Source organism: Rousettus aegyptiacus, unplaced genomic scaffold (genome assembly GCF_014176215.1).
Source record: "Rousettus aegyptiacus isolate mRouAeg1 unplaced genomic scaffold, mRouAeg1.p scaffold_m13_p_13, whole genome shotgun sequence".
NCBI lineage: Eukaryota > Metazoa > Chordata > Mammalia > Chiroptera > Pteropodidae > Rousettus > Rousettus aegyptiacus.
The window spans coordinates 68,218,228-68,235,828 of record NW_023416288.1 but is presented as its reverse complement, the minus strand read 5'-3'; the positions used below and the strand labels follow the sequence as shown (position 1 = coordinate 68,235,828).

The 17,601-nt window shown below is 35.2% G+C and overlaps 1 protein-coding gene across 2 annotated transcripts in view; it reads right to left on the bottom strand.

Moving 5' to 3' along the window:
• FAM3C (FAM3 metabolism regulating signaling molecule C) overlaps positions 1-17,601 on the bottom strand; it is a 48,423-nt gene continuing 30,822 nt past the window's right edge. For both annotated transcript variants that reach the window (XM_036230986.1, XM_036230987.1), the window contains 5 exons: positions 16,300-16,358; positions 14,986-15,036; positions 12,982-13,066; positions 4,320-4,446; positions 1-3,717 (listed from right to left, as the gene is read on the bottom strand). In XM_036230986.1, coding sequence (XP_036086879.1) covers positions 3,628-3,717; positions 4,320-4,446; positions 12,982-13,066; positions 14,986-15,036; positions 16,300-16,358 — 412 coding nt within the window. In that variant the 3' untranslated portion in view covers positions 1-3,627. The remainder of the gene's footprint in view (positions 3,718-4,319; positions 4,447-12,981; positions 13,067-14,985; positions 15,037-16,299; positions 16,359-17,601) is intronic.

Sequence of the window (17,601 nt, the reverse complement as noted above, 5' to 3'; positions counted from 1 at the left end):
TACTAGCAGTTGCATTTAATGAATAGTTTGTGCCAGGAACTTTAGTCACCACAAACACACAGTATTGTCCCTGTTTTACAGGTGAGGACATGGACTTTCTCAAGGTCCTCATGTAGCGGACAGTGGGAGAGACACTCAAGCAGGTCCGTCCTCTTAACCAGTACGCTGCACTGTCCCCCCCATTACAGTATTCTAGTCTCTTTAAATATTTTAGGCCCCTTTTCTCTATCAAAGGAAACAAATACATGCTGATTACATGAACATTAGGACCTTGTGTGTTCACAAATCAATTTTCCCTAACAAAAGGGAATATATTGTATTGATTGAGTCTCAACTTGTTCTTCTACTAGCCACTGCACTCCAGCAGTGGGCATATTTTATGCGGAGCTGAACAGTGAATTTAGTAATGGCAGAAAATCCTACCCACGAACTAGCTGTGCCGGGAGGGTTGTCTTCCCTGAGTTGTTTGCTCATAAACCTTCCGTGGAACGAACCCAAGAGAAACCTCTCTTCTATCTCTAACTAGAGGGCTGGCCAGTCTTTTCTCTTCTGAGCACTCCTAGAAGAGCCATCCTAGCGTTGAAAGTACTTCCTTAACAGAGCTGCCTCCAGGAATCTGCCTCTCACTGGATGGGTGAAAGGTTCGCAGACTCTCGGATGGCCTTTCACCACGCCACCTGCAGCATTTGCTGCTCCCTTCTACCTGCCTAGCAACTGACTGACATTTCCACTCTAGGTCCATCTGTTTTTCACTCTGTCTAACCCTTAATGTGACTAGAACCTGAAGAAAGGGGATGGGGGAGGGGGAGGCAAGCAGTCGAAGAGGACAGGCCTAGTTAAATGGACAGTACTTTGAGGGGAATGGAGATTAATTAGCCATTGGCATATAACAATGAAAATCTCAGTATATGGCAGAATAGTCATCCTGGGAAAAGAAAGTAATAAGTCTTCTGATGAATGCTTTAGAAAAGGTAAAATCTGGTACTTTATTCTACAACTCTTACTTTACATGTACTTACTGCTGTCCGAGGCCTAATCAAAGAGGTTAAATGGCAAATCTTTTCCCTTATCAACATAAGAATTTTTTCTTTTCACATTTTTAAAAGTATTCTAAAGTATTTATTCCACTTTTAATTGAGACACCAATTAAACAGTATATTTCTCATCCTTTCATTTAAAAATGGGGAATGATAACCAAACTGAATGAAACGATCAACCCTTTTGGTGGTGGCGGGGCGAGAGGGGGCTCCAATTATTTATCATTTGTGTAAACTGTTAAAGTACCAATACAGGCTAAACACGATGAGCTTCACCCAGCATAAAATTATAAAATATTAGCTGATTCATTTGAAAACACAATAAAATATAGAAAAAACAATGATACATTTTACTTTAATCAAATTAAAGTCAGGGATATAAAGACTCTGGCTCAGTTTTTCTTTAATTTCTCAAGTATCACTTATTTTCCTATCTTAGGTTAATTTTAACAGACATATTATAATACACTTGCTCTGGGAAAGCACCTATGATTACAAATAAAAAATATGCATCTGTAAGTCCTTAAACACAATTTAAAGTACCAAAGTGTCAGTGCCAAGTTTGATCTTAATAAAATTCTTAACATTAAATAAGCATTGTTTCATGTATAATGCTGATTTTTTTTTAAAAGATGTCTGGAAATGAAATGTAGTAAAATTATTGCTTCCAAAGTTAAGTTGGCACAATCTGTACAAGACAGAACCGAACAAGAGCAGACGCACCCAGCAGTTCCAGAACCAATCTCTGCCCTTCTTCCGACACTGTAGACACCTTCACAGAGCTACCATTTTACAGTCTTCATCTTGAAAGTGATGGCCTGCTATTTAGATACTTAAATTCTGTACACGTTAAGATATATCCTGAGGATACCGGTATGTTTAACCATAGAAACAACTTAAATTGTGCATGTTAGGCAGGACAATAAATGTTTGACAGACCTTAAAGAGAAGTTCTGTTAGGGATATTACCCTGCCGGACAATACAAAAAAATTCACAATGCAAAACCAAGTATATTTTCATTTTTCTTTTTTTAAAAAATGCAACATTTATTTCACAATCTCTGGAACTCTAAACTCCTATTCTTTTAATTTCCAGAATTGAGGGAAGTGTTTTAAAATGCCAAAATGTACATGCTGCGTGTGATTTAGCATATAAGCACCAAAATCTGAAAAGTTTACAAAAATTGTTTAAACTTGTAAGGTGCAGTTAATCATGAATTACACTCAGTTTGAGGAAATAAACAGTATCCCAAAGCTCATCAATATTTAAGAAATAGCTGAATAGCTTCCAACTTGGTTTACAACAAAATAAAAAATACTGCTTTTGTTTTTTTATACAAGTTACCTAAAATTTAGATTCAAAATTTAAGTGCTGCCTTTCATTGTGGATGGTGGTTAGATCATTAAATTTCTCTGTGTTCCAGTTTATATTTCATATGTAGTAAGTATTTAATGGCCTAAAAATTTTTTAAAAATAAAAGTTTGAGTCATTTAGTAAACATCTAAAGTTAACAAAAAAGTTTGATCTCTTATATTTTTACACAGAATTGGATATGAAATCACTTTGCACCAAATAAAATTATTTTTAAATGTTATCAGTCCATTCAATAATTAGATCCTTTCTAAATATTTCAATATATATCTTTAGGCAAAAACTGGCAGTATGAAGTTAAATAAGGTAAATACAAAATTAATTTCTTGGTTTCCAAATCAAAATTATTATGATATTAAAAGCATGCCTCTTTCCAAACCACTTTGTCATACTGATAACATATAAGGAAAATATATGCCAGTATATTTCTCTAAATATACTGACACGGCTGTCTGGAATGACTAAGTCGGTTGGGAAGGGACTTGGCCCAGTTTCCCAGTTCTATGGAGTTGCACCTGTGCCCTTGGTCTAAGTAGCTTATACAGAATCGACTTACTCATGTTACTAACACAAAAAGCCAGCAAGCTATAGTCCTGAAAGCCACCTACGTTTATCTTTACTTTTTACTGTATACATTAAAAAAAAAATTTGTTGTGCTTTTCACATATCTGATATAGATTTTCATATAATTTTATTTCTTGGTTTATTGGGAAAGATAAAGACTACGAAAAGAGGTACATAAGGAGAGTCAGACTGTAAAGTGACATTACAAACACACCTAGCCAAATATCTTTAAAAGCTACTATCATCAAAAAGCAATATATATATATATATAAAAAAAAAGAAAACAAAGTCTCCTCTCTCGAATCCATATTATTCCATGATAGAGTTTCACAGCAACCAGTATATATATCAATTATTTTTCATGATCTGTGGAGTTATCCACAAGTACGCTTTTGGAATTAAAAGATGTCATTTCCACAGCAGTCTACACATTTTACTATTAGAGAAATGTGCTTAGAAATGGTTCAATGATTTCCTCATTATGACGACTATTTACAAAGACATCTACGTTACCAATAAATAATCCTGATATCAAAAGAGAATGCTCATGCACACGCCGAGATGGCTGCATGCTCTTAAAATATTTACATGTAGTTTCGCTATTGTAGTTGTCCCATTAACAGTGAAAGTGCGCGTCCTTCGATTTTCTCCACGTCAGTCTTGCTTTTGTGGGATGCATCCTTCCATTTCTACAACTTCAGGCCAGCCTTCATATTTGTTTGTGTCCTTATTGTTCTTTATGTGCTGTCGGAACACAATAATAGTATACGGTTTCAAAAACCTTGGTGGACTGCTTCTCTTCAACGACATGCTTTAGTGCACTCATTTCACTAACACTCATGTCAACAATGAGTTCATATAAAAATGATGGTTCAAGATATTAAATGAGAAACCCTCGGGACTGGCATGTTGCGGCAGACTTTCAAATAACAGCAAAAAGAACAAAACACTGCAGATGTTTATTAAAAGATCATTTTTTAGCCAAAAAGTACATTCTACTAAGTTCTGAAGTATTTCCAAACTTAATTGATTATTAGATCAAAAACTCAATTAAAATCTTTAATAACTAATGTTTCCTAAAAGGCTTATTATAAAAGCACTCATATGTCAATGCACTGTCATATAGGAAAAAAAATTCCCATACAAAATTTGACTATTTTTAAACTTTGAAATTAAACCACTGCCATGTTACTTCAAATAACTGATTACCAAGAACTTATAAAAAATATGTGAATATATTTATTGTCTGCTTTATCTAAATTACAAATAGCTGGGATAGGAATATATATCATATGGTTTCATACAATTTGCTTTTATCCATTAATAGTGAAGTCTAAGACACTAACCTGTTCAAAAGGGCTTTTTGTCTTAATGCCTTTCCCACCACAGAAGACCCAGTTGTCTCTAAAACCAAGACTGGTAATAGACGTACTCCCCAATTCAGCAATGAGCCGCCGTGCCTCATCATTGAGTCTTAGAGGAAGAAAAGGAATGATACAATAAACAGTGCACTCTATGTTATAAAAGTAATACTGGTTACCTAGGATATTTACCATGAGACGAAATGAGAAAATGTAGGCTTAAGTAAGAGAACATAAAAAAAGAATACAAGAATGTTTTCAGAGCACCAGTCCTATGTGACTTTTTTAAGAATAGCCAGTATACAGTATTATATTAGTTATATTAATTTTAGGTGTACGATATAGAGTGATTCAACATTTTTATATCTCGCAGTGTGATCAACCTACTAATTCCTACTTTTTGAATTCTTTAGTGACAAAAGACATAAACCCTAGAAAATAATTTTAAGTTTATTCTATTAAGAAGTACCTTTTAGAAGTTTTCGTTTCACAACAATAATTAACTTTCAGCTACATCCATCAAAAAAATACGGGATACTGCAGTTACTAGATGCCTCTCCAGGCTAATCCAAGGTCTTAAGCAACCAACATCTTTATACAATTGAAAATCACTTTGAATCTCCACTAAACCCTTTGTGAATTGCATGTGAATAAAGTTAAATGCTAATAGAAAAAGAGACATTTCTAATTCTAAGTTTTACTTAAAATAAAATGAATTATGAGACTAGGGATATAAATTGTCCTTAAGCGCTAAGTGCTAAGTGGTTATTTAATAAAAAATGAAAACAGCAGCTAAGTACCTCCCAGCAGGAGGAAGGACAGTGACAAAAGCCAACTGCTAGGGAAACAGCTAAATGAAAGGTGCCGCAGAGGCATTTTGCGTAGGTTGTCATCCTAATGTTGAGTGATTCTCCACGTCTCCTCTGTCTCGAAAGCGGGAGGAAATTCAGTGGAGCTAAAAAAAAAAAAGAAAAAGAAAAAGAACAAAAAGACAACTAACGGCCACCTGCACAGCTATTTGGTAGCAAGTCGTTTCTATCAGCCAGGTCAGTCAGGAAGGTGCTGATTTACCCCACAGACAAGTAAGTTCTTTGACATATCACATGCTAATGTCAGTTAGCTCCTTCAATGTATTAATGAAAAAAACACTGGCTACGACAGTTCTCATTTAACTAACTCAAGGATAAATGGGATCGTTTATGTTTTTCTTTTTTTAAAAAAAATTTCATAAAACAGGAAAGAAATGCACAGACTTCCACAATTTATGCAAACCACCCATATCAGATGGGCAGTAGAGCTGTTTTAACCACAGCCCGGCCTTTGCTGTCCACCTGGGGAAGTTCACTACAGTCAGTGAGAAAATCAGTTGTTGTCCTGGAATATTTAGCCTTTCAGACTCAGATCTGTACAAAGCGATGCGTTTATAACCAAGTGAAATAAAAATAAATGAAACAGCTGTGCAAAAGAACCAGTGCAGTCTTGGCCTCCTGAAGACCGTAAGGCCTTTACAGATCATGTGGATATGCCCCTCGCTTGCTCCCTAAGGTTTGTCTATAGCTGTGTTTCCTGTGCCCAACCTCACATGAATTAGCCACCACTTTTTGTTTGTTCACTTATCAGCAACTTTTGCTTTAGAGGGATACACCCTGAAAGTATTGCGTGAACCCTGCAATGCTTATTTCCAGTGTTAGCATATCACATGTATGAAGACTGTCAAATTCCACTCATTAATTTATCCAATTCTATTTTCTGGGTACTTTCTTTGAATATTTTGTTTGCATCATCAGCACTAATAGGCAAGTTTTACTATAACAAGAATAAATAGTATCAAAACACAGAGGTCCGGCCTTGGTTCACTGTGCAGCTCAGTGACAGCCTCCTGAAGAGGCGCCTTGGGCTTGATTCACACTTACATCTCAGAAAAATTACAAACTGGCACCTGGCAGGCTTTAGGATTGCTCATAAACAGCTGAATATTAAGTTCGCACACGTTGTGGGATGGCTTACACATAAAAACTGTTTGCGAAGTAGGTGGTTATCCAAATGCAGGCCTCGCCCCCTGCAAAAGGTACATAAAAGCTTTCATATCTAAGAATTTTGCATCAATTAAGAAATATATTGAAGGGCAGTCACTTTTACTTCTGTACTTTTGGATTCGAGAAGTGATCATTTTGATCTGTGTGAATACACTAAGCCAATTTGGCCAAAGATCTAGAAGCAACTTGAAAATTTAGCTTTATGTTTTGACTGTGGTTATTTCTTCCCTTATTTTCCCATGAGAACGCCTTAGGTCCTGTACAGAAAAGGGTTAACAGAGCAGGCTGGAGTTGGCTATCCTTAGAAAGGCCGACTCGACTCGCAAGACTGGTCCTTGGCTGGCATCTGGAAACTTGGATTTGGGATGGGCTCCCACTGTTTCCAGAATCCAGTGGAATGGTTCACTGTGCCTAAACTGTACAAACAATGGAGTTTATGATAAACACCTACTTTCTTTCTGGAAGTCTGGAATTTGGGGATGTGTTAGGCAGTGGGTGCCCACAAGATCAGCTCCTGATAAAAACCCTTTGTACTGAGTTTCTAATAAGATGCCCTAGTAGACAGAATTTCACACTGTTGTCACAACTTGTCGCTGGAGAAATTAAGCATGTTCTCTGTAACTCCAATGGGAGAGGACACTTGGAAACTTGACTCTGCCCCATGCACATTTGCTTGTATGTAAACATGCTAATTCTGCATTATATCCTTTTGCCATAACAGATAGCCTTACATGAGCAGATGTATACGCTGCTGTAAATCTCCCTAGTAAATCATCAAACCTGGTGGTGGTCCCGGGCACCCCTGCCACATGCCCCAATCTATGTCTATCCAGCTATAGTTTTATAACCAAATAACTCTCTCAGTGACTTCTAAAGTTTTCTGATCTGCCTATGTCGAGGTTGGGGAACTTTATTATTCCTTTTTGGTATTTTCTATTATGCTAAGTAAAAGATGATTTCATATTTCAAAAAGAAGTTTAAATAAAACTATGCAATGTAGCCAATATTTTACACACTAGATCAAACATACAATAGGTGTCAAAATGCCCTAGTTTTTAAAAGCCAGGGTAACTAATAGTTACATACAACGTGAAGCTTTGAGATACGCTTTTAGTTCTATATAGGAGGCACCGCGAGTTTATTACATGTACTTTAATCTTTACTAATGCTCATAACTGGATGAGTCGTTAAAAACTTACATGGAAAAAATTATTTAAGTTGGGAATTTTCTTTAAAAATGAATAGAAAATTGCCTGTGATAAACCAGAAACTAGACAAACAAAGGCATCAGGTTTTCCTAGAAAAGATTCTAAGGCTGCACAGAGGCAGTCTGGAGAAAAAGAGGAGATGGGGACTGGAGATGGGGAGCCTCCAATCTGCCTCCATCTTTGCTGGGAAAGGAAAGACATAGGTCATACCACCAAACCAAGTCCGGGTCCCCTTTTCTCAAAAAGTACAGAAAGCAAGAAGGAGAAATGATATTCTGGGCTCAGTTCCGACTAACAAGGAAGAACCAGCTAGGAAGTAGAGTGTTGAGAATATTGGAAGAAAATCACCACGGTCTCTTAAGGAGTTTGAAGAATAAGGAACTCTAGGCATAGGTAACCATGAGGCCTAGTCTTTAAAGAGAGCATATTATAAAAAGTTCAGATTAGAAACTCTTATGCAAGAAAATGACTCTTAAAAACAAATGAAAAAACAAATACCCCAATAATGTTCACTTTGTAATTTGCTAATAATCTCAGAAAAAAAAAGATAGTTTCTAAATAACACTACTATAAGAATGCTCTGTGATGGGCCTGAGCTTAAAAAAGGAAGTGTACAAAATAAAAGGCAAATCCTATTACTAATGACAAAACTTTTACTACTACCACCAGGAAGGCCTGCAGTGCTTAGAATGAGATGAGATTCATAAAACTTGTAAAGGCCACAGAAGGAACTTTTGCTACTAAGTGTGAATAACGAAGAGACCCACTGTTTCGCAAGGAGAATATAATACTGAGATCAAAGCATGATTATCTTTTCCAGAGAGGCGAACACTCTTTGATCAACATGAAAAGGGAATAGTAATTCAAGAATGTCGATATAAGAGCTTTAAACTAAATTTAAACCTCCAGGCCCACACATCACATACTTAAAATTCTAAAGGAACTTGTTAATATAATCTTCGATGTAGTGATAGTTATTTTAGAAGCATCATGGAAATTGGAAATGCTAAGACATTAAAAGTTAAATATTCCAGTTTTCTAAAACAGGCAAGGTACATTTTAGAAACAAGGGCCCAATAAAACCAATTTCAATTCCTAACAAAATTCTTGAAGGGATTAAAGGAGCTCCTGTGAGCATTAAAACAAAGAAGAAAAGAGAAAAAGTGGCAGTAGGAAGGAAGGATGAATAAAGTCAAGTTATTTCAGCTTTTGAAGAGGTTTTTGCATGGTGGATCAGGGTACCGTTATTAGCATAGTCATGAAATTAAGTGAGCATCTGTTAGTTTCGGATAATAATGGCACGGCCCTGAATGGTGTGCCTATTAGGGTACACTGGCAGCTGTCTGAAAAGTAGTTTTTGCAGTTGATTAATAAACAAATCCTTTGCAGAAGGTCTCCCGCAGGGTGGCACACTGCCCTTGGTAAACATTTTTATCAATGGCTTAGATTTAAATATAAGAACAACTTTGGAGAGAATACAAAGCCTGGATCATGAAATCCTCACATGACAAATGTCAGAATCAAGGCCAAGTGGGCCAAAATTGGCAAAATTAAATTTAACAAGGATACATGAATATAAAGTCCTTCATTTAGATGAAATAAAATCAAGTTCTGAATGGGGAGAAAGACCTGACTTGGCAGTGATTAAAACACAAAAGTCTGAGACCAAATGAAAAGATCTGTGAATTTAATTTGACCAAAAACTCATGAGCCAAATATGTGATGTGACTGTTTAAAGAAAACTAATACAATACGAGTACACATGAATATTCAAAGAAATGTAATCTCTACAGCATGGTAAGCTAACTTCTCCACTGTACCCAGGACTGGCCAGACCACGTCTGGAACATGGTGTTCAATTTGGGGCACTCAATTCAAGAGAGACAATAATCAACTAGAGAATGTCCAAAAATACAGCCAGGAGGGTAAAACAAGCTAGAAATGTAACATGATAAAAGGTTAAAAGAGCCACGTGCACTGAGCCTGGAGAAGAGAAAACTAAAAGAGAAATGCTGTTTAGCTTCAAATACCTGAGTACCATTTGGGGAGAACATTTATTTTGTTTTTCCACTTATCCAAGAGAAGGACTATCAGGAGGAATTTAGAGGGAGACCAATCCAAGAACATAACATTCACTTAAGAATAGTTTTATGTTTTGTTTGTTTCAAATAGAGAAATGACAAGAGTACCAGCACGCTTATGAAGTGAACGGGTCAGTGGAGGCATTCATAGTGAAGTTCCAGGGACCATGGCCCAGGGCTGTGATGCTGTCTCAAGTGACCCAGAAGATCTCTTACTTCAAGACATCGACATTTAAACGCCTCACTTAGGCATGAGGCTAACTAACACATCATAGAGTTTTCTCTCCAAAAGGAGAAATACAATAGCAAAATTTAGCTAGCTCATTCAAACTACTATATTTTCTATTAAACAAATGAAAAAAAAAACCAAACAATTTAGAGATGGTTGAGATGGAAAGTAGGTATCATTAGAGACCTGCACTTCCTAAAGTGTAAGTTTTCCTGGATGTAGGTTTTTTGTTGTTTTTAAAATGTGCTTCCTGGTTAAAAATCAAGAAACACTGGCATAAACAAAGGTAAAGTATTTTCTTTAGGGCAGAACCTGGGAGATTTTTATTGTAAACCCACAAAAAGGTGCCATCTCAAATTTATTTGACCATTATAATAGTTTTAAGAAACTGGGGTTCTACTGAATACACTTTGAGAAACGCCGTGATGGAGACCCATCTCAGTTATTCTGCTGAAGTTCAGAGTGTAGCTGAGGGGCTTACTATGAATGGTGGTGACCAGGATCGGGGAGGAACGACTGCACAGATCTGAGCCCACTTTCCCTAACCACCTGCACACCAACTCTATAATTTGCAGAGAACTCTGTAATTTTATCCTCTCAGTTCTCTTAGGTATAAGTGGGAGAACAAGCTAGTCCTTAGAAGGTAAAATCCAACAGCCTATGTGAGGAAAAGCTGCAATACATCAATCAGAGCTTTTCATTCCCATATAAGGCTGGGTATACTACAACTGAGGAATCACTTCAAATAGTCAGACATCTGCCAAGATATGTGGTTATATTTTGTTACATTTAATAGACACAGAAGGCCCTTCATAAGGATTTTCTCCATGTCTGCATTCGATGAACACCAATAAATAGCAGCTAAAAAGAAAACATCATCCTCGCCTAGTTCCTAGGTTTGGCTGCAAATCATTATTAGCAGAAGGGCAAAAGGTATGACACTCACCAGATATAATAATGAAATAACCTGTTGAAAAACAGAGGTCATGTGTATCTATTTAGAAAAGTAGGGCTTTAAAAAAAAAACCTTTAAAATCTCAAATTACAAATGTAATATCCTATTCTCTCAGCAAAAGTAAATAGCAAGTTAGTTGTTTTTTGATGAGGAAAGCCTAATTATATCCTGTTTAGTTCTATCTAGCTAAATGGCAGTGGTTGAATATGCCAGTTTTATTTAACCTTCGAACCGAGTTTAACACATCGTTAGTTGAACTACATAAAATGCAAATGTCAATGAAACTGCTTCAGCTTAAAACTATTCACAAGGTGGCACTGCTTTCTTAGTGCAAATCTGCCATAATGTAGCTACACATTAAACACATACAGAAAAAACTCAACAAAAAAGAAGACATGCCATATTCCTGTGTGGAGCATATACTTCAACGTCTTTTCAAGTAAAATATCCTAAAATTTTTTTTTTATTCTTGAGAAAAGTCATCCAAAACAGGTATCATAGGAAAGATTTTTTTGAGAAAGACTGTTAAGAGTTTACTCCACCAGAAAGATATTAATTACACTTACTTTTTATCGAAGTTATTTAAAAAATTGAAATAGTGTCATATCGGAGCAGGAATAAATAGAACAGAACTTTCGGAAACAAAGTAAAATCTACATAATAATATGCATTATAAGTTGCTGGAAAATTACAAGTGGATTTCTAAAAGTACATGAAAATGGTAAAATAACTGGAAGAGAAAAATCTCCTAAATATCTAAGTTAGAAATGGAAAAATATTTCTCAAGTATAAAAGTAGAAAAGCTCAACAGGAAAATCCACAGATCTGTCTATATAAGAATTAGAATAAACTTCTAAAAATTAAAAAGCACCATAAATTAACAAAATTAAAAGCAAATGATGTGCAAAAGAATACATTTTAACATGAGAAATGGTTAATATCCTTAATATATAAAGGACTCTTGCAAATAAATAAGAATCAACCTGAATGGTCAAAAGACAATTTATAAGAGAAGGAGCCAAAACATGTGTTTAAAAAATCCAGCTCACCAATAACCAAAGAAGGCATGTTAAAACAAGTTTCCTCTCTAAAACTTTTAAGACTGAACTTTAAAAAAATTAACAATCGGTGTACTGCTTTTTTTATTACAAACTTCTAAGAGACATGTAAAATTGGCACAAACTTTAAAAAATCCTTTTAAAAAATGTGCACATCCTTTAATTCAACAACCTACTACAAAAAAATTATCTTAAGAAAATTGATTTCGAAAAAGTTTAAGATAGTATATTTTTGCTAAGTATGAAAATTGGACAGAGTCTAAACATTCAGAAATAGGTGTTTTATTAAACAGATTTTAAATCATGACACATTGAAAAAACTTGGCAGACATGAACAACTATTATGAAAAAAATATTTAATTCTATGGGAAAATATTCACCACATAAGTAAATGAAAAGGTATGCTATAAATGCTACTGTTCCAAATGTTTAAGATAAAATATGTGCATTAAAAAATCTGGAGATAGAAATTAAATAATATCAATGGTTATCTCTGAGTAGTTAGATAAATTGTAATTTGTTTTCTTCTTTGCACTTTTCTGTATTTTTCATATTTTATAACATACAATTTTAAGAAAAGTTACAAACTACCGTTTATTAAACTTTATGAAAAATATAATACACTTATCTCTACACAATTCCATTTCTAGGAATCTGCCATAAGGACATAATCGAAGGTGAAAAATAATTATGTAAAAGGGTGTTTATCACAATAATACAAAATCTTGGCAATAACGAGCAACTTTTAAATAAAGGTAGGGCTATATGATCAACTGTTGGTGAACCATGAAAGATGCTATCAAAGAATATTAACGTCAGGGAAAATGATTTCAAGTTGTTAAAAAAAAAAAAACACTACAAAAGTGTAGAACAAACTTAACGTACAATGTGATTCTAATTTTACAATGATATATGCCTGATGAATACGCAAAAAAACAAAAGGGAAAAAACTAAAAACATGTTAATAGCGTTTATCTGGAATTTTGCTCTGTTTTAGAAATTTTTTTCAATTAAAATGTACTGCTTTTTAATGATAAAATATAGCTCAAAAAAGCTGTATAGATTTTGAAGTTTACATACTTGGTGGCTCCATCATCATATGTTCCCATTAAGACTATTGTCCCGTCTTGTATGGACTTCAGAAACTCAATAAATGGGGCCACATCTGAAGAAAAAGAAAAGGTTGCAGGTTTCTTTTAGATGACTGAGTAACCACAGTGATAATCTGTAAAGTTAATAATATAAAATATGAAGTTTGTAAATCAATAAATTCTAATATAGGGTAACCACAAGGGAGATTAATCAAAAAACTGTTTGTTCCTTAATATGATTCTACCGTCAACTTAAAATTTCTAATCCTGATTCATCCTGTGTGACTTTGGACTGATATTCTAGGGGTTAAATGAAAAACACCATAGTGAAGTTATGTTGAAGCATAACATGGTTTAAAGTAAGAAACTCAGGGAGCAGGAGAAAGGCTCATGGACTTTCTTGAGTTTATATAAATTTGTTTGTATGAGTACTTTCCTAAAAAGAGGATACATAAGTTTGGTCCAATTCACAAAAGGGCCTGTGCTTTTTAAAATTACATAAATGTGTAAATATTCGCACACACAGAGACACACACAAATGATTTACAGGATCTTCTGGGCATATCCACTTACCATAAACTAGGAGAAGGAATGTATATTAGGTCACCACTAAAAGCCAAACTAATTATGGCAAACATTATAGTCATTACTTGCTTCGTCTAGTATATCCAGGTTCATGAGGACTTCAAAATAAATCCCTTTGGTGACTAAAAACTGGTAATGCAGAGACAGAGCAGGTACTGCAAATCATTTCGCATCTAGAACAGCCCCTAGGTCTAACGCTACGTCAAAGCTGCATTACTTCAAATTTACTCAGTTTCTTTCCACGGCAAAGACGCCAAAGATTTTTTTTGATTATATTTTATAATAGCATTTTTAATTTTTAAAAAAATGTACCAGAGCAGCTAACAAACCATTTCCACTTAAATGCAAAGATGGCAGTAAACTGCGACTTCTTTTCAATTGGAGGAGTATGTTCACCAGTAATGGATCTGCTTGTGATGAAATACCAGAGCCTCTGGTCACATGGCTGATTCCAACAACAGTTCTGTTAAGGTGTTTCTGTGTAGTAGTTTTGATATGACCACCCATGCCTTTAGGGTCTGAAACTGATGGTAGCATTTTAAGTTTACACCGTTTTGACAACTATGAAAAGTTCTCCTCATCTCGGGTAAAAAGTAAATGTTATGTAGCATCCTGTTACAAGCTGAAGAAATATTAGAAAAAGCTGAATTGTCTGAAAACTCTTAACATACATTTCAAGAAGCTTACAGCTGCTGGCTATTAGGCAATACGTAAAGTGCGTAGGGAGGGAAAGGGAGAGTCCTGTGCTGATAAATTTAGAGAAGACTGAAAAGACAAATCTGTGTTGGTCTTAGAACTAGAGGGAGAAATCCTTTGCTTTGGGGCGGCATCTCGTAGAGCCAGTACTTGTCCCTGCATGCTGGTGAGTGACTTCCACCTGCTCCCCAAGGGACTTTCAAATACAGGAGATATCTATCTGTACCTCACTCTAAGTCCAATGAACTAGAAAGGAAATTCTATTCCTTCTCTCGGATGCTCATCTACCTTAATCATAATGCTGGTTATGACGTATTTTTGAGACTGGGAAATCACATATAAAGAAATCAATTCAGTCAGTTCAAAACACTTATGTTAGTTATGCCCATCATCAAATTGTTCATTCTTTTTAACAATTTCAGACAGAATCTAAAGGAGCCCAAAGTTTTGAATTAGTTGTCCTGCAAGAAATAGGACTCAAGATTTTTTTAAATCTCCCCTTTAATAGTATTGTTCAAGATTACACACAATTTTAGTTAAAAAAGTAAATACTATATGACTGATCACTTAAACACAGCTGGACATTTAGTGAAAAGAGAAACAAAATGAACACAAAAATAGTACCATTATTCTCTCATGAAGGGGCAACATTATATTTAGGTGATTAAGAAGTCAGTACTAGCAACAGAATAGTTAGGTTATTTAAACTTACCTCCTCCCCACATGTCAAAATATTTAGTATCTAATACTCCTCCTGTCTTTCCTGAAAGAAATTGAATCCACATCAAATTATGCAACTGAAATATACTTTATACTGTATAAATGATCTTATTCAATAATGGATGTGAATTACCTTGAGAAAGAGTTAAAATCTGAATTACATGCATTTGAAACATGTTGCTAAAGGGTAATTTTTGGATAGGACTTTTTCACTAGTCTTGTAAGCCAAAGAGAAGCAAAAAAATTTTCTACTGACCACAAATGATACCAATTCGAAATTGGACATTTTTTCTGTCATTAAAGATATCTTTTTATAAAATTTACCTTTTAAAATCTATTTTTCTAAGGCAAGACAATCTTTGGTTGACCTCACAGATTACAAGGACTTTGTCAGCTTACAATTCCTTATTTTTTTTATTTTTTACGCCTACAGCACTTGGTCTTCCTAGGTGGTCTCCCGTCTCCCATCCAAGTACAAACCAGGCCCGACCCTGCTTAGCTTCCAAGATCAGACAGGATCCAGCTTGTTGTGGGTAGCATGGCTGTAGACTAAAATCTATTTTTTTGGTTATCAATTAAATAGGCAAATAGGTATAGAACCTTTTACCTAAGAAAATAAAGAAAAGTAGAAACACAAAACTTCACCTCTTGTGAAAGAGATATTTTCCTACTATGGACTGGGGAGTGTGGCTGTGCTTTTACCCACCCTCTGCAGCTTTCCAGGGTTATTACAGCAGAAAGAGAAGTTAAGTCTCACTTCGCGGGCTCGTATTTTCAGATTTGATTTTGCAAGAACACTCAAGAAGTTAAGGGTTCAAAAACTGTATTTACTATAAGGAACTTACTAGAAGAATGTAGACAAATACTGAAAAATTAAAATTGATTCTTACTTTTCTTTTCTCCTCCACCTCATCCAATAGTCCATCGCCCTCTGTCATTTTACACCCTCTCATTCATGTCAATCTATCTTCACATTGTTAGGATTCCAAAATTTGCAGCAAGAATTCATCAATTTAATGTTAGATTGGTTGTATTTTGACGATCTCATGGGAAGCTCCCCACACACTGCACTGTAAGTTGGATGCTTCCAAGAAAGCAACTATAAATATTCGGACATGGACTTTCCACATATAGTTGGCTTTTTATGGGGATGAGGGAGTTGAGCAGGGGAGGCTGGGGGCGGGGCAGGGGTTAATGTCAACGGTTGCTCTTTCTGACCTGATCTCTTGATTATTAGAGTGCATTTTACTTTAGGGCATTTGAATATCTACTGACTATACCCATGAGCTAAAATAATTATTCTTACCATTTACCAAGGCAACATTGATCCCTCTTCCAACATTATTCTTTACACCACTCATTAAACTGAAGGGGAAAAAGTCAAGACAAATGTAGAATTAGATGTTGCACAGACATGTACCAAAGAAATAGTCATGAAAAAAAATAAAGGTTAAGGATATTATATGGGATGTACAATCATTTAGTACTGCAGTGGAGATTAAAAGATCTCTACTAAGTTAGAGAAAAGAGTCTAATAACTTTAAAGCAATGTCCTTAAATAAGATTTCACAGAAATACATATTAACACATATTAGGGCGAAATACTGGACTGTTTCTTGTTGCGCTGGGTCAGATTATGAAATACTGTTTTAGAGAATCCTTTATACATGTGGACATTATGCACGTATTCTACAACCATTCTGAAGGGATCAACTGACAACCTCTTCTGCACTTTCTACAGCATCAGTGTGAGGTGGGAGAGAAGCAAGATGTTCCCCGAATCTCTCATAATCCGAAAGCAAGAAAAGTGTGGGAGGCCTCTTTCGTGAATGGTGCACCTAATTGTGAATGTGCTCTCGGTGATTATCAGACGTGATGCTGCCTTTATATGACTGCTTCTAACCACATCACTTATGCTGTCACACCTCAAGTGATCAACATCCATCCGCAGACCACTACACAAAGACAAGGATACTGTGAAATGGGAGGCATCTACGAAACCCTTGCTGATCAGCTCGGTTTGTTCAATTAGAATCATGAAAATAAAATTATGGGTACTTTTAATTAAAAAAAAAAAAATTCATTTAAAATTTTTAAAAACTAAAGGTAATAGTAATACTCCCAGTCATGTACTGTTTACTGTTTAACAACTGGTTTGAGGTTGGCAGAGTATGTAAATGTAGACACACACATATACATATATTTATACATCTATACACACCTGTATAGGTACATAAGTTTGTTAGAAATTTTTGTAATAGTAAAGTATATGTAGCACATAATTTCGCGAATAAAATCTATAATACTTTATTGTAAATTCCACATATCTAACTGATTCTCACAGAATGTGTCAGCTGATTTTCATAGAACTCCTATCTGTAGTTAATCTATGTTTGCAACTGATAAATGAACGTAGTTCTAACCCTCATAACTTAGCAGTAAAAAAACAATCTGAAGAAAATTGGCAAAAGACATGAATAGGTATTTCACTGGAGAGGATATGTGGGTGGCAAAAAATAAAACAAAACAAAACAAAAATACCATTAATAGATGTGCAACCTCACTAGCCACAAGGAAAAGAAAATTAACTGAAATATCACTACATACC